Below are 22,372 nucleotides of genomic sequence, written 5' to 3' on the forward strand. Positions count from 1 at the left end.
CGCCTTAGAGTCTGTCCCACTCATGTATCCATAGGGCATGTCCTCTCAGCAAGACCCAAAGCTTCTGGAGGACAAGGACCAGATAGTCATTCTGGTTCCTCCACCCAGGACCGAAAGCACTGAGAAGTGCATGGAGCATCAGTCTGAATCACGCTGAATGTGGAACCAGCCTGCCAGGTGGTCTTGGGCAAGTGACCTACCCTCTTTGAGCCTCTGTTTCCTTATTAGTAAAACGGGCATCATAACAAATATCCAGGTCAAAGAGTTGCTATGAAGATCATTCAGGCCTCAGAGAACCTTGGCTACTGTTATTTCTCTGGTTATTTTCAATACCATCGATCACCTTATCTGTTCTATACGGATGACACAGATCTCCCAGCTAGAAAGCCAACCTCTCATAAGTCTATTTGTGATGTAACTAGAGTTAACAGTGATTTTTTTTAGACCATATACCAAATCCTCAGTGAGGATGCCACCAGTGGCAGCTTCTCTTGTCTGTACAGAGGCCAGTCCTCCTGGCCTTGCCTTTGTCGCAGACACAAGGCCTTTAAATTGCTTTGCCCTTCTCGGCATGGCCTGATGTTGGTTGGGATCCTGTGAAGATTGTTGTCATAAAATCAAGACACTTGGCCTTGGCTCTGCCCCTGGGGGCCCTTGGGCAATCCCTTGCCCCCTCCCGGCCTCGGGTCCCCTTTGAACAACCGGGAGGCTGTTCTAGGTGACTCCTGAGGCCCTTCCAGCCCTGGCACTCGGTGAGTCCGTTTAGGCAGCAGCCCCAGAACCCAGGAGTCAGGCGGCGGCATTGGGAAGTCTGGCCAGGACAGCCCACCACAAGGAGAGGAAGAGAGAAATGGGAGACAGAGACAGCTTTGGCTGGGGGTGGGGTAGGGGCGGGGGAAGGAGGAGACAGAGGAGGGGGAGGGACCTCCCCAGCCCCGAGCTCTGAGTGGTTTCCTGTTGCCCCGCTCTAAACCCCTCCACATTCCCGCAGACCTTCAGACTGCCGGAGCGCACTCAGCCTGCTGCCTGCCTGCCACTGAGGTATGCACGACCCTGCCCTGCCTCTCCCTTCTACATCCGACACCCTGGTTCACCCCTCCAGTGCCTGCACAGGGAGGGGAAGCTGTGCTAGGGATCTGGGTCGGGGAAGCGGGTGCGCATCTTCTTTGGGCTCCCCTGAGGGCAGGGGCTACACGGACTCCCTGAAAAGCCTGTTGCTTTTCAGGTGCAATCAGTGCAACTTCCAGGTTTGCAGGAAATAATCTCACTGTGTCCTGGAGGGGGTCGCCACTCTGTGTGGCTCTGGTTTGAGAGGCTGCCTGCCTGTCCCCTTTGCTCCCTTTGCAAATGTGGCAGCCGCCTCCTTCCCTGGGAATCTGATCTGGTCACAGCTGCAGAGGGGACCGGCGGGCAGCCAGGGTCTGCCCGGCTCCCCGTTCCAGGGGAAGAAACTTCCAGGACTCGGGTCTTGGTCAGGGGCTCTGTTTTCTAAAAGGGACTTTGCACGAACAATAAACTAATCTCCAGAAGGCTAAAGGGGGGGAGGGAGGGTTACCTTTAATTAGCACCTTCCGGAAGGCTCCCGTTTCCTTGAATTCTCCCTTATCCACATCCCCACCCCCAGACACAGACCCTGATTCCAGAGGCCCCCGTGTCTTGGGCTGGGCATTGCTCCCCCCTGGGCTCCTGGGGTGTAAACACAATCAACCACTAGTAGTGGCGCTTAGAGAGTCTAGATCTGAAGACTCAGGCGTCTGGTGTGGTCCAGCCAGGGTGCTGGGCCTAAGGTACGCTGCTGGGTGTGTGTGTGGGTGAGGGGGTGGGGGGGGGGGGATGTGCTGAGAAGGGGAAAGGGAAAAGGCAAGATCGAGAAGGTTCCAGGGCAGTCTTTCCACACCTCCCGGCTTTGAGAAGTCCAAACCCTACAGAGGACCAGTGCCTCGCCTTCAGGGTGTTAGGTCTTTTCCCTGCTGGCCCCATTGGCTGGTTGAGGGGTGGGCTTCCTGAGTCCAGGGGGCACCGAGAGAAAAGGGGCCCTGGACTGAGGCAGGTCTTCCAGGAAGCCCAGTCTGCTCAGAAGTGCACAGAGAGGCGCACCCCCCCCCCCCCCCCCCCCCCCCCCCCCGGAGAGAACAGTATTCTGCACAGAACACAGAGAGACAATGTTCTCATCAGCCACACTCTAGGGCTGAGTGTCTATACACCCCAAGTGCTGATGGTAGCGTGAGAAGCTCATCGGAAGGAGAATGGCAGACGTTAGGCACACATTCTGTGTGTGGTCGTGGGTAAGTGACTCCTCTGGACTTAGTGTCCCTGCCTGTAAAGTAAGGGTTGGCCTTGAGGGGCTGTGGGACAGCTGACATCCCATCCTGTGAGACTCTCAAAGGAAGGTCTCTTACACTGGGATCCACAGAGCCCCCTGTGAATGGGCTTCAAGGCATCGGCAAGCCCCTTAAAACACTGGGCAGCAGGGTGTGTGTGTGTGTGTGTTAGAGAGAAATAGAGAGAGCACAAGAGGGTGTTCGCAGCCTGAAAATATTGTCAGATGGACGCACGGCCTCCAAAATAGCCAGAGGGCATGGTGTGGGAGGTGAAGTGGATGGGGACTGGGAGCTCACGTATATTTGCAGGAGGATGAAACAGTTTGAAATAGAAATGGTTGGGGGAAGAGAGAGTTAACTCAGCCATCAGCTGCCACATCGACAAAGCCTGGAGCAGAGGGAGGGAGGGAGGGAGGGTGGGGTGGAAGGGGGGTGCCTGGAGAAGGAATCAACTTTTAAAACTTTCTCCAAGTCCCACCCACTGAAAGGCTCTTCTCTGCCTGACTCACTGTGGGAGGAATGCGAGTTGCCACGGTAACGCCTTTCAGGGTCTCTGCCTGCTGGCTGGGAGGGGATGCTGGGAACACTCCAGAGTACATCAGGCTCAGTCTGAATGTCCCCCACTCCGCTGCGACCCCAAAACTAAAAAAGCAGGCTGAGGCCCTGCCCTGCTGCTCTCCCAGGACCCCAGGGCAGCTATGGGGCTGTGATACGCTTCCCAGTCAGGGTCTTGAAGACCCGAGTTTTAGTTCCACCTTTGCCCAGAAGATGCCATTTGACCTTGAACTAATAACTTCTCCTTTATGAGACCCCGTTTCCTCCTTGGTTAAAGAGCAGTAGCAACAGCCACCTGGCAGGGAAATTATGTGGGCGAAACGGGATACGGCGCAGGGAAGCACTTGCTAAAATGTGGCCCCCCACCTACTGCATGGATTTTTAGAACTGATGGATTTATGGCATCCAAAGGGTTGGTGAAGTCGTCCCCAGCTTTTATTTTTTTGTGTGGCAGCTCCATCATCCTGGGGGTTGTATACAACTTCCCTTTACTAAAAGCTCAGACAGTCATTTTAAAAATACACTATTTAGATTCATTTTGATTTGGGCCTCTTCTCGAGTATTTCCCAAGAGTATTGTATCCTCCAGTGCTGACCGAGCACTGGTCCAGGCGCCAGCAGGGGTGGGTCCTAACTCGCAGTGAGTGACATTGGGACAGATCCTTCCCATCCCTTGGCCTCCGTTTCTCACCTGTTAAACGGGAAATCTAGCCTAGATGGTCTCTAGTCGCCCTTCCTGCTCTGAAGTCCTGCAAAACGAAATCCAAGATGCTGCCTTCATTAGGAGGAAGAGCTGGCCTACATTTTTAACACCCTCTGTTCCCAAAGTTGAAAGGGAAACAACAGGAGGGGCCCTAGCATCTTGGGTTGCATACCAATCCTGATAAAATCTTTATCCATCTGTAGAGACTTGTCAGCCAGTAGTACGACTGGGGCTCGCTATTCACAAGAGCAGCTTTTCTTGCTGAAAACAAGCTATAAATAGGAAAGGATGGTGGGAGAAAGGCAGGAGCTGAGGATGTGACATAAATAGGAGAGTGTTTGTTTTTGGGTGTTATTTAGATAGTTAGCTAAGTATGCAGAGATAAACAGACACACATACACACACACACAAGGATGCAGAGTATACCCATTATTTCATCAATAGGCACCTATTGGCACAGCCAAAAATAAATGCCGATCAATACATGAGCAAACCCAGAGGTCATGCACCCCAATCCCTGATACCTTGACTCACAGGCAGGTTCCAGGTAAATATCCTGATGCATATGCAAACCCTACCCTCACCTGGACAGGCCGAAACAGACTGACGCTGTCAGGCAGACACACACACAGGCACACAGGGGCAGCTTCACACAGAAGTCCCCAGTCCATAGGAAACTTACACAGACACACTGGCAGGCGTGCAAACACAACTGCCATTTGCAGCCACATACAGATGTGCGCAGCCAGACACAACTATAGGGCATGATGGGAAGACAGACACGTTACATCCATCCATATATACAGCACCAGATCACTGTTACATTTCCCAGGTAGAGAAACTGAGACTCAGCAAGGGAAATAACTCACTCAAGGTCACACAGCAAAGTGTCTGAGCCAACCTTCCAGATGTTTGGAAATATCCAGATGTTCACCTTGCTTTTTTTCTGTTTTTTATCTGATCAGTGTTGTCACGTCCACACACCTCCCTCTAGGCAACAAGCCCCATGGATAATGAGCAGTATCTCCTCTCCTTTGCTGCCTCCCATGGCCTATCCCAGCCCCCACGGCGTTGTCACTGGGGCAGCCTGGCGATGTGGCTAATCGGCAGCTGATGTGGCTAATCGGCAGCTGCTCTTTGCTTCCTGCTGACTCCCTCCCCAGCCTCTGTCTTTAAAGGAGGGAGGGAGGGAGGAAGGGAGGCTGGAGCTGCTGAGCTTTCACTGACCAGGGGGATTCAGGAAGCTACCGTTCCTCTCCATCACAGAGCCTGACTCCCAGCCCCAGTCCTGAATCAGGGACGGCCGGGCTGAGCAGGGCCAGAGTCAGCAAGCAGTGACTTGACACAATTATTTAGAAAAGCAGCCTCCTCTTCACCCAGGAGGAGGTGTCTTAGACAGGAATTTAACTCTGCTCTCACTCTTCAAGCCATAGAGCCTGGAGTCTGGAGGGGCAATATGGATGGGATACAAACTCTCTCTGGACCTGGGTTCCTTCAGAAGCTTGGTATGAACCTCCCTCATCAGGAGGTCCCTCTGAATCATCTTTTTTTTTTTTTTTTTTAAAGGAGCTGCACTCAGCTGTCTTGTCTTTTTTTTTTTTTTTTTTTTTAATATATTTTATTGATTTTTCACAGAGAGGAAGGGAGAGAGATAGAAAGTTAGAAACATCGATGAGAGAGAAACATCGATCAGCTGCCTCCTGCACATCTCCCACTGGGGATATGCCTGCAACCCAGGTACATGCCCTTGACCGGAATCGAACCCGGGACCTTTCAGTCCGCAGGCTGACGCTCTATCCACTGAGCCAAACCGGTTTCGGCCCTCTGAATCATCTTGTGTTAGCTGTGGCATTAGGATTCCAGACTGACCAGATGACAAAGGAAACAAAACCAAACAAGGTTAACATCTGGAAGTTTGGCTCAGCCACCCGCTTGCTGTATGACCTGGAGTGAGCTGTTTCCCCTCTCTGATCCTCAAGGTTTCTGTTGCTAAAACCAGAAACATGACAAAGAGGTTTCATCACAGGGCTTGTGAAATTCACAAGCCAAGGATAGTGGCTCCCAGAACTGTTCAGGATTCAGATGCCACTCTGGACTTCAGGGTCATGTCATTGATTAGTAATGTCTGCCACGTGCACAGGAGGAGCAGGTGGGGGCATATATGCCACGTATTTGCCATCTTTAGGACTGGACATTTGGATGTTATTTCTCATCCCCTCCAGTTGTGGTCACAGGGATACAGCAGTGGCCCCTAGGGGGAGCCAAGGAGCAGAGCCTGAAGCTCCACCCCTGGGCTCCTCCTAACCGTGGTGAAACGTGGCATGGTAGACGCCTGATTTCCAGGCTCAAACCCCGGGCCTATTTCTGAGTTGCCCCAGAACCCCTTCAATCCTAAGCTTGAGCACCCATCACACCCTAAAAATTTCCCTGCCTTCTTCCCTTCCAGCAAGAAATATTAGGAGTGGAAGCGGAGTTGAGGGCAAGGTGGGAGAGGTGATATTCCTAACCTGCTGCCTGAGTTGACTCAGAAGTCAAGAACCTTAGGGACCACCTTGCCCAGGGTGTTCAAACTCTGTTCATAGGCACCCCGAGACGCTCCGAGGCACCTCAGGCGTGTCCGAGTGTGCAGGGCTTCCGGCCCTGTGTCCACTCCACTTTTACTGGCTTTTCTTTTCTAATTTCAAGCTGATTTAGTGAATAGATAATAATAATACATTCACATGTTTCAACAAATGCAAAGGGGTTTTAGCTGTTTCCTATGTTGGACTTCAGCAGGGAAGGAAGGGCTCTCTGAGTCACTGAGAGGAAGGGCTCTCTGGCAACCATAATTCTGAGCACCACTGATCTAAACAACCTCCTCATTGTGCAGATGAGTGGGTAGGTGAGGTCCAGAGCATAGGGCAGCCTTCCCTAAGTTTGCTGGGCCACATCGCCAAGACTCGATCTCAGGACTCCCGGCTTCCACGTCGCCTCCGGTGGCTGTGAGTGCCAGTGTGGCCTCACGGGCCGCCGTGGCGCCTCTCCCGTGTGGCTCGGCTCTCTTTCCAAGTCCCAGCTCCCTGGCAGGCCTGGCTCACGGGTTCCTTTTTAGCCTCTCGACTTGTTTTCCTCTCTTTGGGCTTGTTTACCATGAACGTGTGTTTTTGGAAGCCTTGTTTCCAAGCCAAACAGTGGGAGCGAGATGCTCGTTTTGCGTCAGCAGCCCAACTAAGAGGCCAGCCTGGAGGCGGGGCTGGTTTCCCCTGGACCCCGAGGAGCAATGTCTCCTTTGTTCCAGCCTGATTGCCTTTCTCCCTGGGCCACAAAGAGCTGGGATTCCTGCCCTGGATTCTTGAGGGGGATGGAGATTCTGGGATCCTTGGGCTTTAAGATGCTCTTCCAGATGACATTAAGCAATGGACTCCCTCATGTGTATCACCCGGGAGTTTTCCAAGGTAGGTGAGCTACTTCCGTTTTATCGATGGAGAAGTGAATTGAGGCCTAGAGAGCGAAGGTCACTCTTCAAAGGTCACGCAACTGCTAAGTAGCAGAGCCAGGATTTGAACCTGTACATTCCGTCTCCCAAATCCTATGATTCTGAGATTCCCCCCAGTTCTGACGTTGAGCAACTTTTCGGTGTCCAGGGAGACCCGGAGGAAGCCCTTTATGTGCGAGGGAGATGAACTGGGGGGCTGGCTGTACTTTTCCATCCCCAGAGTCCTTTCAAAGAGAGAAGTGACCTCAGCCTCAGGTCCTGCTGGCAGCCAGGGTCGGGTTCTCAGCCATCTCCAGAGCAAATAAAGGCAAAGGAAGGGACTTGATGTACCTACCGAACAGGAGGTGGCGGCCGCGGTTGGGTCGGGGGAGCGGTGTCTGCATTTGGTGACCACCCGGCCAAGGGAAACACACCTCCTCTGCCTCTCCTGGCCCGGGCCACCTTTCCTCCTTGCACCTCAGCCAGTTCACAGCCCGGCTGGGCCTCATTCAGGTGAACACCCGGGAGGGAGCGGCCGCCAAGGGAAGCTGAGGTGGAGAGCAGCCAGTGGTGCAATGGGGCCGTGGGTCCTCATTCAGCCCTGCCACTCACTACCAGGGGCTCTTGGCAGGTCTTTCCTGCCCTGGGCCTCAGTTCCCTCGCCTGGGCCATAGGGTAGAAAGACAGGCCATGAGGCCCCAGTGGGATGCTGGATTGTGAAAAGATGAACAGAGGCATCGTCACAAACTCAAGAGACGCACAGAAGGGAGTTTTCATTGACTACTGGCCATTTATATGAAGGTGTTTATATTTTCACCAGGCCTCGGTTTGATTAGCAAAGGAGGTGTGCATAGCTGAGAAGCTGAATGTCGGGGTTGGACCCTGTGTTCTGACCTTGCTGAGGTTACTGTGGCACCCCATGAGCTCTGCGGGATGGGCGCCTGGCCTCGTTGGCCAGGGGTGCCTTAGAGAACCTCGGAGATGGACTGATGGCTCTGCAGGGGGTGCGGCTGTGCATTAAGAACAGCCCGGCTGCTCCCCTTCCCTCGGTCCCATCGCCTGGGACTGTTGATGTGGCGCAGGGCGGGACCCAACATTTGGAAAACAACTCGTTCTCCAAGATTGTGGGTCCTTTTCTTTTTTTAAATATATTTGTATTGATTTCAGAGAGGAAGAGAGAGAGAGAGAGAGAGAGAGAGAGAGAGAGAGAGAGAGAGAGAGAGAGAGAAACATCAATGATGAGAGAGAATCATTGATCGGCTGCCTCCTGCACACCCCCTACTGGGGACTGAACTGGTGACCTCGTGGTTCATAGGTCAACGCTCAACCACTGAGCCACTGTGGCCAGGCTGGGTCCTTTTCTTAATGCTTTCACTGTCTGAACTCCTCCCCCACCTCTACGCCAGACTTGGAACATTGTCCCTATCAGGCCCGTCCAACTCCATGACCTGGATGTTACGTGACTTCCTCTCTTTCAACTGCAGACTCCCCACCGGGAAAGTGGGCCTAGGACCCTCCCATACCTGTCTGCCTGCCGTGTGTCGGAGGCTCTGAGGGGACAGCGTGTAAGTGAGGCCTTTACTATAAAGCACAGCAGGATTTAGAATCCTTTTCTCTTCTGGCTGCAAAGCCGGGGAAGGAGGAGGCAGAAAGGGTGAGCATTCCGCTGGGAAAGTGCAGGAGGTGATGAGGCAGGACAGGTCCCACAGCCTTCCTCTGGTCGCAGAGGCAGCAGGGTTCTTCCGCTCAGATGAAGGACACGGACTCTGGAGACCAGTCTTCCTGCCTCTCCAACCCAAGCTTATTGCATTTCCAGCCCTGGCTGAGCTGTCTCCAGTGACCGCACCCCTCTGTCACTGGAGCCCAGACACGGTGCCTTTTGTGCCCTAGCCACAGTCTCACGGTGGCCTTCAACTTCAGACAGCTCAGACAAGTCCCTCATTGACGCTTTCTCTCCTGCTCCGTCCGTCAGAAGCCACATGCAGGAGGTGTTTGACTTGTGTCTTCCAAATGGGGAGGCAAGAAGGGAGATTTTCCACCTCTAGGCCTGGAGGAACAAGCCTACACTGTGTGCGGGGGAACGCTCCCAAAACTGCCTGGAAAGGGAAGACGGGACTTCCCTGGGAGTCGGGGCCATGGGGAAGCAGAGCCAAGGCCCCAGGTCGATGCCTTTACGTTTTTGTTAGTGTTCTATTACGCACACCCCAGGAAATAGGAGGTGAGATTTGTGTTTATTTTAATCCAACGAAGGAGCGTCAGGGACTCTGCTCTCTCCTGCCTGCTTCTGTGACTCACAGACTGTCCGGGAGTCCAAGTGAAGATGCTGGGGCCGGAGCTGACGCTGGGTACCAAGCCAGCGTGTGCCTGTGGCATTGTAAGGGCTAGTTGCCACCTCCAAGGTCACCTAGTCCAACTCTCTCAGTTAAAGGAAGGGGGCAACAAGGCCGAGAGAGGATGAAGGACTTTGCCAACTCACCAAAACACCATTGGGGTAGAATAAGAACCCCTGGAATTTCATTCCAAGCCGAGTGGTTTTCCCACACCTCCAATGTGCTTGGCCAGCTGAGAGGCCTTGGAAGGAACCAGGGATGATCAGCCTGAGCTGGAGGTTTGGGGTGACAGCAGAGGGAAGACAGGGCAACTGCTCCCCTTGCCCAAGAGCGGCTCGGGGCTGAGGGGCTGTGCTTGCTCTGTTTGGCCACAGAAGGGGAAGAGAGTAGAACAGGTGAAGCCTAGGGGAGGTGAATTTAGATCAGTCTAAGGAAGAGTTTGAAAATGGAAGCACGTTTAGTGAAAACAAGAAACAAAATGTCTTCACCACGGACCCGCTGTTAGGGGTGGCACAGTTGGCACGGAATTGCCGGAAGGGGTCCTGCTTCCAGCTCCTACCAGTCACGAGAGTCAGGAGTTCATCGAAGGGGTAAGGTCTTAGTAGCGACCGTGGCAGGAGAGCTTCCCAGATCCAATGCGCACCCTTCAGCTGCGAAGGGGGAAGAGAACATGCAGCACATGTTCGCACTTGGTCAGCTTCCCTACAGGATCCAGAGACAAGCTGTCCGTTCTGGGGAGAACGGAGAAGAGTGCGGCCACCCTCACATTCCACAGGCCCAAGACTATTGTTCTTTGTTTTACAGTGTAGATCTCATTGTCTCAAATTGGCAAGAGGTTGCTGCCTGCTAACTTCTCCCATTGCAGAGGGAAAGGGAGGGGGGAGGAAGTGAAGGGAGAGGAAGAGGGAGAGGAGGAGGAGAAGGAGGAGGAGGAGGAGAAGGAGGAGAAGGAGGAGGAGGAGGAGGAGGAGGAGGAGGAGGAGGAAGGGGAGGGGGGGGAGGAGGAGACAGGAGACTAATTCTAGAACTGCAGGACTGAAGGTCCCTTGGACAGGATCTGGCTCAGCATTGTCCAAACTGGCCAATCATCTTCCTGATCACCTTTTAAAAACTTAAAATAAATGTAATGAGAAGGGAGACTCTGTATCATTACTATAAATGGAAAAATCTGTGTACTGTTGTCATCAGTAGAAGGAAGCTATAAAAATAAATACAAAGAAGACAAAACGACTTTGTTGAATTCTAGCTGGAAATAGTTTCCTGTGGAGGCTCTGAGCCAGGGCCTGCTCTCTGGCCAAAAGGAAGGTAGATGAGTGTTAGGTGCTAAAGGTGCCTCCGCATCAACTAAGACGTTTCCATGTGATCAGCGTGGAAAGAGAACTGAGTAGAAGCAGCTTTCTCCACGTCTTTCGCTATCATATAACATGTACATCCAAAATTATCTCGTAGGCCTGGCCGGGTAGCTCAGTTGGTTAGAGCGTCGGCCTGTGTTTCTCTCTCTCTCTCTCTCTCTCTCTCTCTCTCTCTCTCTCTCAAAATCAATAAATAAAGACTTAAAAATAATAACAAATTATCTTGTATGTCACTGGAATTCAGCAACAGAAGGACCCTCCATCAGAAGCCTCCTACTCACTGAAATCTCTCTCCCGCAGGGTTCCCAGCACCATGAAGGCGTGGGTCTTCTTTCTCCTCTGCCTGGCCGGCAGGGCCTTGGCAGCCCCTGTAAGTAACTAAAGATCATCTCTGCTTGGGCTCACCTCCCGCCACCAGCTCAGGGCCATCGAACCTGCCAGCCTGGATGCTCAGAGGGCACAGGCACTTCCCCATCTCAAGTTACTTGTTTTATATTTTTAAAAGATTTTTTTAAATAGGCTCAGGATAAAACTTGCAATGAGGACCACTAGTGGAGATTCCGGAGAAAAGAGATTTCCGTGTGATGAGATGAGCTTTTTAGCGGTCAGTTTCTCAGAAGCAGACAGGATTGCTTTAAAAGGCGGAGACCACTGTGCCACATGAGCAATTCTAGCCGAGGGGAGCGGTGCTGAGGGGATGATTTAGAAGAGAGTCGAGCCACAAGGAGGGGGTGGGTCAGTTTCCGAATCAGTGAGAGCTCTTTGGTTGTAAGCAACAGACTGCAATCTGACTAAATTGGGGGGAGAGAGGATACAGAGGTAGATTATAAAATCAAAGGCTTGGGGAGGAGTAGAAAAAGGAAGTTCCAGGACCTGGGAGGTAAGAACTAATGGACAGTCTCAGAGAGGTTGCCATCTGAATAGATCTGCTCCAGCATTTTCCACTTTTTGGGAGAATGTGCCAAGATTATGAATGAAAAAAAAAAAAAAGAGGAGCGCCAGTCTGGCTGAGCTCGGGTCCTGGGCCTGCCCTGGCCAGGGGGGTGCGGGGCCCCTTGACTGACACGGTCCCTCCGAGAACTGCATGCAGAGGGCCAGGGCGGTTGTCTAAAGCTAAAGGGGAGGCCTTGACCAGGGGAGGGACGGAGAAAGGTGGGCAGGCAGAAAGAACAGCTTCTTTCAGCCCGGGACTCCCTTATCCTCTCGTCATGAGTCATGGCAGGCCCTGGCGATCCTGATCGGGCCGTAGATTTTGGCAAACGTTTTGACAAGGTTAACATTCTTTTTAGAAGCAGCCCCAGCCAGCTGGCGGTCTCCAAGTCATGTTATCTTGTTTCTGCCTACTCCAAGCTGACACGGCAAGAAGGAATTGCCTAATAATCATCACATCATATCACACTTGTGGGGAAGAGAGTGACATCTGTGCAGATCCACGGTGCCATCCATCCCCTCGGGGTCTGCTTCCGCATCTGCCACGAGAGGCGGTGCTCTGCCCCTGTGGTTTGCAGACTTTATTGGAGTCAAAGCAGTGGGAATGCGTTCCAAACCAAAGCTATACAGAGACTTCAGATAGCCGGCAAGACCAGGAGGCGCTCGGTGTGCCATGGGGTCCGTGTCTGGCTTCTCCTTTGCCAGGTTGTCCTACCCGGGGTGGTCTCTGAGGCACGGCCTTGGAAATCTCCAATGAGCTGCTCCCAGCTTCACTGCTCCAGGCCGGAGGCAGTGCAGAGGGGAAGCTGGCCTTGGCTTTGGCCTTGACCTCTCTGAACCCCATTTTCTCTTCCCAACAGCAGCAGGAAGCCCTGCCTGATGAGACAGAGGTGGTGGAGGAAACGGTGGCTGAGGTGTCCGAGGTAGGTGGGTGGGGGCCCCCGCCCCCCCCTGCTCCACATGCTTTCCCTGAGGAACCCCGACGGGCTCTGTGGGTCTCCCGCTGGATCAGGACATTTGTCCCTGCTGTGCACACAGCCCAGATGGAAACCCTATACATCCTCCAATCTCGACAGCCTCCCGGGTGCTTCCCAAACCTTCAGTGGAACCCTGCAGGGGGAGCTATAATTTTGAAAGCTTTAATTTCTGAAGCTGTGGAACCATGTTTCTTATATGATCACCCAATCTCCCCGTACATCCAGCTTTTGAAAGGGGAGCTGCCCGTGTTGCTGGCAGGGGTAGAGGGCTTGGCACTGCCTCTTGCCCTAACACTCCGGTGGCCCCAGATGCTGCTGGATAGAATCCAGGGCACAGCCAGCACAGTGGGGCGGTAAGGTTGGGTCTAAATTCTGGAGCTGGCGTTGGTGCTCTCGGTGACCTGGGTCCAGCACAGCTCTCCGGCTTGTCATCTCACCATCTCCTGTGGGAACCTAAAGCTTCAGCCAAGTCCCCTCCAGCCTTCAGCCCTTTCTTCCAGGTCTGGGGTGGGGGTGGGGCCAATGGTCTCATTCTTCTCCCTCCAACCCAGGTACCCGTGGGAGCCAACCCCGTCCAGGTGGAAGTAGGAGAATTTGAGGAAGGTGCCGTGGAAGCTGAGGAGGAGGTGGTGGCTGAAAGTAGGTCCCTTCCCCATTTTTGTCACATCCAGTGTTTGCCCTCTGCCGCCTGGGCGTGGGGACAGCCCACATGAGGTTCCTTCCCAGGGAAATGCAGGGGTGGGGGTGGGGGGGCGTCCTCCAGGGTAGGCTGTGGAGGAGAAACAGCTTGGACTTGAAGGTTGGGAATATTCTCTGGAATCTGGGAAAGGTCTGTGCAGCCAGGCTGTCCATGCTGGGAGCGGCAGGAAGGGAGGTTCCCACTCCCTGCTCAGCTCTTCTCCTTGATTCCAAAGGGGGTTTGCATTCTCACGGGGTCACTGGTCCACCAGCTCCGTGATGGCCTCTATCTGATCCCAGGCCCCACACAGGAGCAGACCTTAGCACACCTTCCACACTCCTTAGCTTACGTGATTTTCACGCAGGCACGAGGCCTGGATCCCTGGCATAACATCTGGGGGGAGAGAGAGAGAGAGAGAGAGAGAGAGAGAGAGAGAGAGCGAGCGAGAGAGAGAGACCCCTGGCTCCAGGCCACCAAACTGGCATCTCCATCTCCAACATGGACTTGGCAGGCAAAACCACCCACGTGTGCATTTCGACTTGCCGGCCCCTCTGCGAGCACCCTGGGGCTGCTTGCTTAGCTCCCGGCCCAGCTTCGCCAGGCCCCACAGGAAATGATGCAGAGGCAGCCCTGGCCCCGGGGCTGTGGAGGATGGGAGATAAGGCATAAGGGCACTTGGCCCCGTGCCCCGCAGAGCAGGCGTCTAATAAAACGACTAAAATCCCCAAGTCAAGCGTCAGGAAGAAAGGCTAGATGAGCTCTCATCCTGAGGATACAGAGCTTTGCTGGACGCAGGGGCGTCCACTGAATCCTGTTCCTTCCCCTCCACGTCCACCTCCTCCGGTGTTTACCAGGCACCGCGGCTCCATTGTTCCCTGTGGCCTCGGGGGCCCTTCTCCCTTTTCCTCTGCAGCCTCTCCAGCCGTGTTTGTTGGGCCTCGCAGCTTCCTGGCTCCATGATGGTTGACTTCCCCCATTGTTCTAGAGAGTCTATTCTAGAATCCAAAAATGCCTCACTGTGATCGATCACCCGAGAGCTCAGAACACACTGCTTGCTTCGGTCCTCAGGGGAGCCATATGGCATCCCGGGGTCCTAGACTGAGCCTATAGCACCCCCAAACTGTGCCTGAACATGATCTCAGACTGACTCTCTAATCCCAAGACTGAGCTAACTGTCCCCTAAATGCCAATCCTGGGCTCAGCAGAAGAGAGGGGAGGGCTCAGCTGCCCAAGGCCCAGGGTGAGGGGGCACAGGCGAGGGCTTCTGCCCAAGGATAGGACTGGATTGGGTTGGGGAGGATGTGCTAGGCCGGGTGGTGTGACTACATGCCCTGCACTCCCAGACCCCTGCCAGAATCACCACTGCAAGCACGGCAAGGTGTGCGAGCTGGACGAGAGCAACACCCCCATGTGCGTGTGCCAGGACCCCACCAGCTGCCCTGCCCCCATTGGCGAGTTTGAAAAGGTGAGCACTGAGGGGTGAGGTGGGGCAGGGGGATTGGGCCCTTCCCAACACACAGTGTCTGCCCAGCAACCTGTTTAACTTGGTGGTTCTACTGAGCAGCTCCTGTCTCAAAAGCCTCCCGGGTTAACTCTTCTGCACACTCTGCCTTTTTGCCATCTCCAGCTTTACTTCACCCCATCCACATCCTCCAGTTTTCCCATACCTCAGCCCTGACTCAGTCGTGCCTCTGCTCAGAGACCAACCATGGCCCTCAGCATGGCCTCAACATTGGCCTGGAGGCCAAAGACTGGGTTCTTTTTTAAATATATAGATATATAATTTTTATTGATTTCAGAGAGGAAGGGACAGGGAGAGATAGAAACACCAATGATGAATCATTGACTGGCTGCCTCTTACACACCCCACACTGCGGATCAAGTCCGCAATCCGGGCATGTGCCCTGACTGGGAATTGAACTGTGACCTCCTGGTTCACAGGTCGATGCTCAACCACTCAGCCACGCCAACTGGGCAAGACTGAATTCTTGTCGCAGCCCCACCATTAACTCACTGTATGATCTTGGACTAATCGCCAAGGTTCCTAGCGTGGCCTTCAGGGTCCCCATCTCTGAGATAGGCGAGGAGGGTGGTACCAGCAAAGGGCTTTGGGAGTGAAGGTGAGGTGCTCTATGCTTTGCCAACAGGTGTGCAGCAACGACAACAAGACCTTCGACTCTTCCTGCCACTTCTTTGCCACCAAGTGCACCCTGGAGGGCACCAAGAAGGGCCACAAACTCCACCTGGACTACATTGGACCCTGCAAATGTGAGTCTCCTTGGGCCCTCCAGCCTCCACTTGGGGAGAGAGCACTGAACTGGCACCCCTGCCACCCCTGTGCTGTGAGATCTCCGGCAAATCTCCCCTCTCTGAGCCTCGGGGTTTCCGTTTATAAAATGAGGTGGTTGTCCATGAGCAGGTTCCTCTCAGCTCTGCATTCAGGACATTGCCCAGGAATGACTGGGCCGTTGTGAAAGCACAAGAGCAGGGAGAATGTTTTTTCTCCAATGATGAGGAAGTTCTTCTGTAGGGCTAACCCGAGTCTCTCCTGCTCCAACATTGTAAAGCAAAGATGATGTCCCACCTGGTTCTATAACGTGTTTTTAAAATATTGAAGCTTACAGAGGTATGCCTGTCAATTCCCCTTAGGCCCCTGCTATTCAGTATTGTCAGACCCTTGGCCCTCTTACTCCATTATATTCCTATCTGCTGCTTAAGACACATGATTAACCCATTCTAGAAACCTGGGAGTCAGGTGCTTGGGGGAAGAAATACCAGGGGGTTGTCTGGCTTTCCGTCAGTGATGCCAGGTGCAGATTCAGCTGGCTCAGGTGCCTTCTTCAGTGTTGGCAGCTTCCCTATCATTTGAAACACCCAAGGCCACATCTGCTCCCCAGCCAAGACAACATCCACGCTGTGTGTCTGTACATTCTGGCCCCAGATGGCCCTGGAGAGAGCCATGCACCTGCCGCAGGTGTGCAGAATGCAGACAGGCGGAGGGAGACCCAGGCTCTCCCGTGGTCAGCCCCCCCTCTCCAGTTATGGGGCCCAGGGTGAGACATGAGAAGGCACAGGCCTGGACAAGGGGGAACGTTGGTAGGAGTTTTGGGCAGTGAGACTGAGGAGTGTGCCAAGGAGCCTTTTACCAAGTGGCTCCTGCTGTCCTCTGGGGCCTGCTGCTCACTCGCTCCAACTCCCAGTGTTTCCATCACCGAGCTGCCTTTCCATCCCCAGCTGCGGGTCAGGAGACAGTGGTCCTAACCACCGAGGGGCTCTCCAAAGGCCCAAGGATGAGGTTAAGACAGGCCCCTGAGCCCCAGGCAACCACATGCCCTGGATGCTGGATGAGGCTCTGATAATGTGGCCTTGAACAAGTCCCTTCTCTCCAAGCTCACCACTAATAAGTCCCGGAAGAGGGGAGATTTTGATGAAATCTCCAGGGGCCACATTCTGGGATTCTAAGTTCCGAAGACCAGGATGGAATAATTATCATTAAGAATGTTCTGGTGGCTAAACAAGCCTGACACCCCACTCCCCCCACCGCCGCTAAGCATAGCCTGTGGACAGATGTTATTACTCAGCCTCCAGCTTCAAACACCTCCCAATGGTTGTCATCACCAGCCTGCGTCCTAGGCCTATCACTCAGCAGGGTGCAGGAGCCACTGGAGTGAGCCATTACCCTCAGAAAGGTCAAGGCCAAGGTCAAAACCAAGGGAGCAGCAGACATGCCTTTGAGCTTTTTGGTTTGCAGAGCGTTCTTCCCCACACCTGGTCTTGGCTTGTGTGGTGTGAAGAAACTGACCCAGAGTGGCCGAGCCACTGTGCCAAGGTCACTGATAGAAGCAGCTATCAGTGGGATGAAGGCATGAGGGTGGGGAGAGCAGCCCAGCCAGCCTTTTGGCCCCAGGCAGGGAGAGTTGGAGTCTGTGCTGACCACCCTGGTATTCTGGACCCTAGACATCCCCCCCTGCCTGGACTCCGAGCTGACCGAGTTCCCCCTGCGCATGCGGGACTGGCTCAAGAACGTCCTGGTCACACTGTACGAAAGGGATGAGGACAACAACCTCCTGACCGAGAAGCAGAAGCTGCGGGTAAGTGGTCTCTTTCCAGGGCGCCTGCCTGGCCCTGAGCTGGCCCCAGCCTGTCTGAGATCCACAGTCCCAGTGCCAGAGCTAGGCCAGCAGGTGCAGGCCTACATCCCTGCTCTGGCAGGTGCCTTATCCTGGGCGCTAACGCAGACTTTTCCTCGCTGCCTGTGGAGGGTCATGTGCACAGTCCCACCTCAAGGCTCTGAGAAGTCCTGTAATGAAGAGACCTGCTGCTCACTGGGCTTAGCTCACTGTTAACAAGAGACACAAACAACCCTGGTACATTTCCCTCTGGTCTGTGGCTCTTGAATTTTAATGGACACATCAAGCATGCGGCGTATTGGCAAAATGCAGACTCCCAGGCTTCCTGGATCAGTGTCTCTGTGAAGAACCCTTGTGGATCACCCAGGCCCCCACCTTCATGGATGAGATGCTGATACCCCATTTATGCCACTCCCCTCATTTTGACCGTTGGGCTTGGCGGGTCTCTGCCTGCTCTGGCCTCCTGTCAGGGTGGGGGACCCTGCCTGGCCCGGACAGTGTCGCCAGGCCCTCTGTCACACAGTGTCTCTGCCCCGCAGGTGAAGAAGATCCATGAGAATGAGAAGCGCCTGGAGGCTGGAGACCACCCCGTGGAGCTGCTGGCCCGGGACTTCGAGAAGAACTACAACATGTACATCTTCCCGGTGCACTGGCAGTTCGGCCAGCTGGACCAGCACCCCATTGACGGGTAAGGCCAGGCCCCGGAGAGCACAGGCATGGGTCAGAGCTGGCAGGAGCACTAGGTACGGCCAACAACCCTCTCAGCCTCCTCTGATGCTCCCAGCCCTGGAGCCCACAGTGTGCCCTGGGGCTGGGGCAGGAAGGAGAGGCGTCCTGAGAAAGGATGCAGAACTGGGGGGAAGAAAGCAATAGACACCCCGTAAGCCAGGAGAGGCGGAAGTCAGCGGAGCCTGACAGTCCTTCCTCAGCCCTGTGAGTGGTGGCCTCGGGCGTCCATTCCTCCAGGGAAGGAGTGCCAGACGCCAGAAGGGTGGCGCGGGCTGAGGTGGGGCAGCCTGCACGCCCGCAGTCCTTCAGCCAGACCCTGAGACCCAGCCCCACAGGGCAAACTGGCCCTGGGGGTTCGTAACAATTCACAAAGGCAATCCCATCGCATCGCAGCCTATGGTTTGATTGTTCCTGCCTCTCCTCCCAATGAGTTATGAAGGCTGTGTAACCGCCCCCAGAATAGGCAGGCAGTGGGCCAGTGAACAGCCGCTCCTGAGGGTCCATGTGCCCCAGTCTAGGCGGGGGCCCTAACGGTAATCGGACTGACACGGGCCCTGCCCCCAGGAGTGCACACTCTGGGGGTGGTCTAGCTGGACCTCACAATGGAAGGGAAAAGGTAAAGACGCTCCGGAAGGTGCAGGCGGGGGCTTGACCACCTGCGGCCGAGCAGGGGTAGTCGCCCTCCCTTGCTGTGCTCCTGGAGAAACACGTGGCCTGGGGAGCTTGCTGTGCCCTGGGATGCTCGACTCCGGGAGGCTCATCTCTCACTCGGGCACCGGCCCTTGTGCCCGGAGCCTGCCCGCCCTGTTGGTGATCTCCATGGCTGGGGTCTCCTGAGCTCTGGGAACTCCCTGCTGCTTCTCTCCCAGGCTCTTCCCGTGGCTGGGATCCAACTGTGTCACTCCCCGGGGGCGGGAGGGGAAAAGTGAGGGGAACATCTGGAGCTGGGGCAGAGTGACCGGATCCCACCACAGGGAAGGGGCCGGGAGGGAGGTTTCTGGGTGGGGCTGCAAGGACTTGCGTCTAGAAGACCGGTCCAGCCTGAGCCGGGGCCCAGCCTCCTCTCTTCCTGTCCCGGAGCTGCGGGGTGACTTGCCCGGGACCCTCCCCTCCCCTGGGCCTCAGTTTTCCTGCAGATACACAACAAAGGGGAGGGGCGTTCCTTCCATGAGTGGGGCACCGAGGGTCTGGGGATTGGAGAGAAAATCGGAGTCACGTTGCACCCCCTTGGGAAGAGTGTTCTGAGGACAACCAGTTGAGGGCTCTGAGGAACGAGGGAAAATCCTACGTGAGCTCTGGAGTCAAGGCCAGCGGGAGGAAGAGGGGCGGGGACAGGGGTGAGAAAGAGAAGGCCTCCCTCTCAGTTACATCCTATATAAACAAAGCTCTGTGGGGAAGGTTAGAGGCCCTTGGCCCACCCTGCCAGTCCCAGTCCCTTCCCACGCTCCTCCCCAGAAGTCAGCACTGTCATCGGTTTGATGACTCTTTTTAGACTCTTTCTGTGCATTTGCTGTAGAAATGTGTGTCCCTAGAAAACAGGCGTGGCTTCATACCAGACTTTGATCTACCAATAGCAGAGCTGCTGAAATTTTCATTTGAAGTTTCTGTGCCCCCGATTCTTGGCCAATTAGAAAACAAACGCACCCAGAGACCTTTGTTATGAGCCCATGGGACCTCAGAACTGGAAGGGCCTTAGACATTGTGGTCAACGCCTCCCCTTCTGATGGAGGGGGAAACTGAGGCTCAGGTGGGGCAGTGCTACTCTGCAAGTCCCACAGCAGACCAGTGGCTTTCTCACGCCTAAGGCCCTTCCCACCTCCCTCCTCCTCACCCCTTGCAGGTACCTGTCCCACACCGAGCTGGCCCCACTGCGTGCCCCCCTCATCCCCATGGAGCACTGCACCACCCGCTTTTTCGAGACCTGTGACCTGGACAACGACAAGTACATCGCTCTGGATGAGTGGGCCGGCTGCTTCGGCATCAAGGAGAGTGAGTGTCTGAGCAGAGGGGCTGCTGTCCTCCGCCTCCCTCCCCTCTTCTGTCATCTGTGTGTCTGTCCTCTGCCCAGCTCTGCTCTCTGCCGAGTTAACTCCTGTCTGCTCTCCCTGTGGGGTGAGCCTCGCTCTCTCAGGACTTCCTGTCTACTGGGCCGTCTCTTTCTCACTCCCTTCCTCGAGTATTAGCATTAGCGCTCACTCTGCCTCGATTAGGGAACTGGCAGGTCCCTGGAGTGGAAAGAGGAAACATAACGTGGCCTGTGTATCAGTGACAGGGACAGGGAGACTACAGTGCTCAGTCACCGACTTCCTGGGTGACCTTGGAAGGTCACCTGGCCCTGGTCCTGGGGGTGGGGGATCCCCGACTCCTCGGGAAACGCGCCTTGTGCACACGGCCTGGTGTCTAACTCTGTTCTCTCTTCTCATTTGCAGAGGATATCGACAAGGATCTGGTGATCTAAGTCCACACCTCCGTCCGCAGTACCGGATCCTCTCTCTTTAACCTTCCTCTCCCTGTTTCCCCCCAAATTTAAAATGTTTGGATGGTTTATTGTTCTGCCTGGGGACAAGGTGCTAATATAGACGTAACTGAACACATTAACGGTGCTAAAGATGGAAATTGTAACCCAAATCATGACATTCTTAGCGGTAACTCTGCCTCTTGCTCACCCACTAACGGTCCCATTTTCCTCTGCCCTCATCGTCTTAGTGGCAAATGGGTGGGGACTTTGACCTGTTCACATCTGCCTTCAACACATCTTGCATCTTCAGATTTGCTCTGAGTTCTCTGTTTCAAACTCATGCTCACCAATCAGATTTTGTGTCAATTTTATTTCGGGGTGTTGGCTGCCGGTGGGGTGGGTGGGGGTCTTCCCCACGTGCCCTGAAGGTGGCAAAAGGAAGTAACAGACACGTGATGTAGGCAGGAATGTTTCTGGGACTAGAGGACCAGGGGTGGGGGAAGTCCTGGAAACCCACCCAGGGAACAGCAGGTAACCAGTCTTTCTTGCCCGGGGCTGTGCAGGGAGAGCCCGGGGCTGTGTTTGAAAGCATGTAAGCTCTCACTCAAACGCAGCTCCTCACCATTCCCCTCATCTTTCGGTGCCATTTCCCCCCCCACCTTAGGCTGTTTATTCAAACTTTTGGGAGCAGTGGACCAGCAGTTCTCTGGATCCACCCAGCCTCTGGGGGTGAATCACCACATGCTACAGGGCCTCTCCCCTCCTAGCTGCTGGGAGCGGCAGGACTGGGATGCTATTCAGCCAGGCAAGCCAAAATCAGGAGTGAAGTGTAGAACGTTGGAAAATAGAAAAAGTGGAGTTAGTGAATTGGTTTTGTTTTCTGAGGTTGTTTTTTGTTTTCTTCTTTTCATTTTTGAATGAGGGGTCTTTCCCTTGGTTTCTAGCATGTTTCTCCTTTTCTCCCCTCCCCCGTTTTCCATCTACTAACCACGAGAAACTTCAAAATCAATGGATGGTCAGATCTCACAGGCTGAGAACTCGTTCACCTCCAAGCATTTCATGAAAAAGCTGCTTCTTATTAATCATGCAGACTCTTGCCCTGATGCGGAGTTTGACAAATCTTTCAAAATAAAAGTAACGACTTAGAAATTGCCTTCCGGAGTGATTGTGTATGTGTCTCAGTCACCTCGCTACCCTGACATGCAGACCCGTGGACATGCGTGTGTGTACACACGGCTACACAAATGCAAACTTTTGCAAACACACATGCTTTTGAACACACACCTGCACACGTACAGAGGCTTATTTATGCACAGGGAATGTATGGTTCCTATAAGCACGAATTTGTCTTATTTTTATGACTTGTGGGCTAACTCTTTTCATTATTGCACTTCATTATCAGGGACACCAGGCTATGCAACTATCTCCTTTCACTACTTAGTTATTCATCCATCCATTTATTCAACAAATGTTGATGATGAACCTGCTAGGTACCAGGTCCCATGCCAGGTGCTGGAGATATCTGTGGGCAATGCAGACAAAGCATTTGTTTGTCTGGAACACACAGTTTATCGAGGAATAGATTAAACAACTGCACAACTAAATATAAATTACAAGCTGTGGTAGGTGCCGTGAAGGAATATAAGAAACCATGAGTGTAACAGGAGAGCACAGAATTATTCTGGAGCCATGCTGTCCCATTTGGTGGCCACTACCCATGCGTGGCTATTTACATTGAAATTTGAATTAATTAAA

General features: G+C 54.0%; 1 protein-coding gene across 1 annotated transcript; it reads left to right on the plus strand.

Moving 5' to 3' along the window:
- The first annotated feature begins 914 nt into the window (after positions 1–914).
- Positions 915–21,770, plus strand: SPARC (secreted protein acidic and cysteine rich). Its single transcript, XM_036313610.1, has 10 exons — positions 915–1,041; positions 11,015–11,084; positions 12,505–12,567; positions 13,173–13,260; positions 14,644–14,765; positions 15,448–15,568; positions 17,258–17,391; positions 17,970–18,118; positions 20,000–20,148; positions 20,589–21,770. The coding sequence occupies exons 2-10, from the start codon at positions 11,028–11,030 to the stop codon at positions 20,615–20,617; spliced, it is 912 nt and encodes a 303-aa protein (XP_036169503.1). The 5' UTR covers positions 915–1,041; positions 11,015–11,027; the 3' UTR covers positions 20,618–21,770.
- Positions 21,771–22,372: the final 602 nt, after the last annotated feature.

The sequence above is a fragment of the Myotis myotis genome, unplaced genomic scaffold (assembly GCF_014108235.1).
Source record: "Myotis myotis isolate mMyoMyo1 unplaced genomic scaffold, mMyoMyo1.p scaffold_m19_p_6, whole genome shotgun sequence".
NCBI classification, from domain to species: Eukaryota; Metazoa; Chordata; class Mammalia; order Chiroptera; family Vespertilionidae; genus Myotis; species Myotis myotis.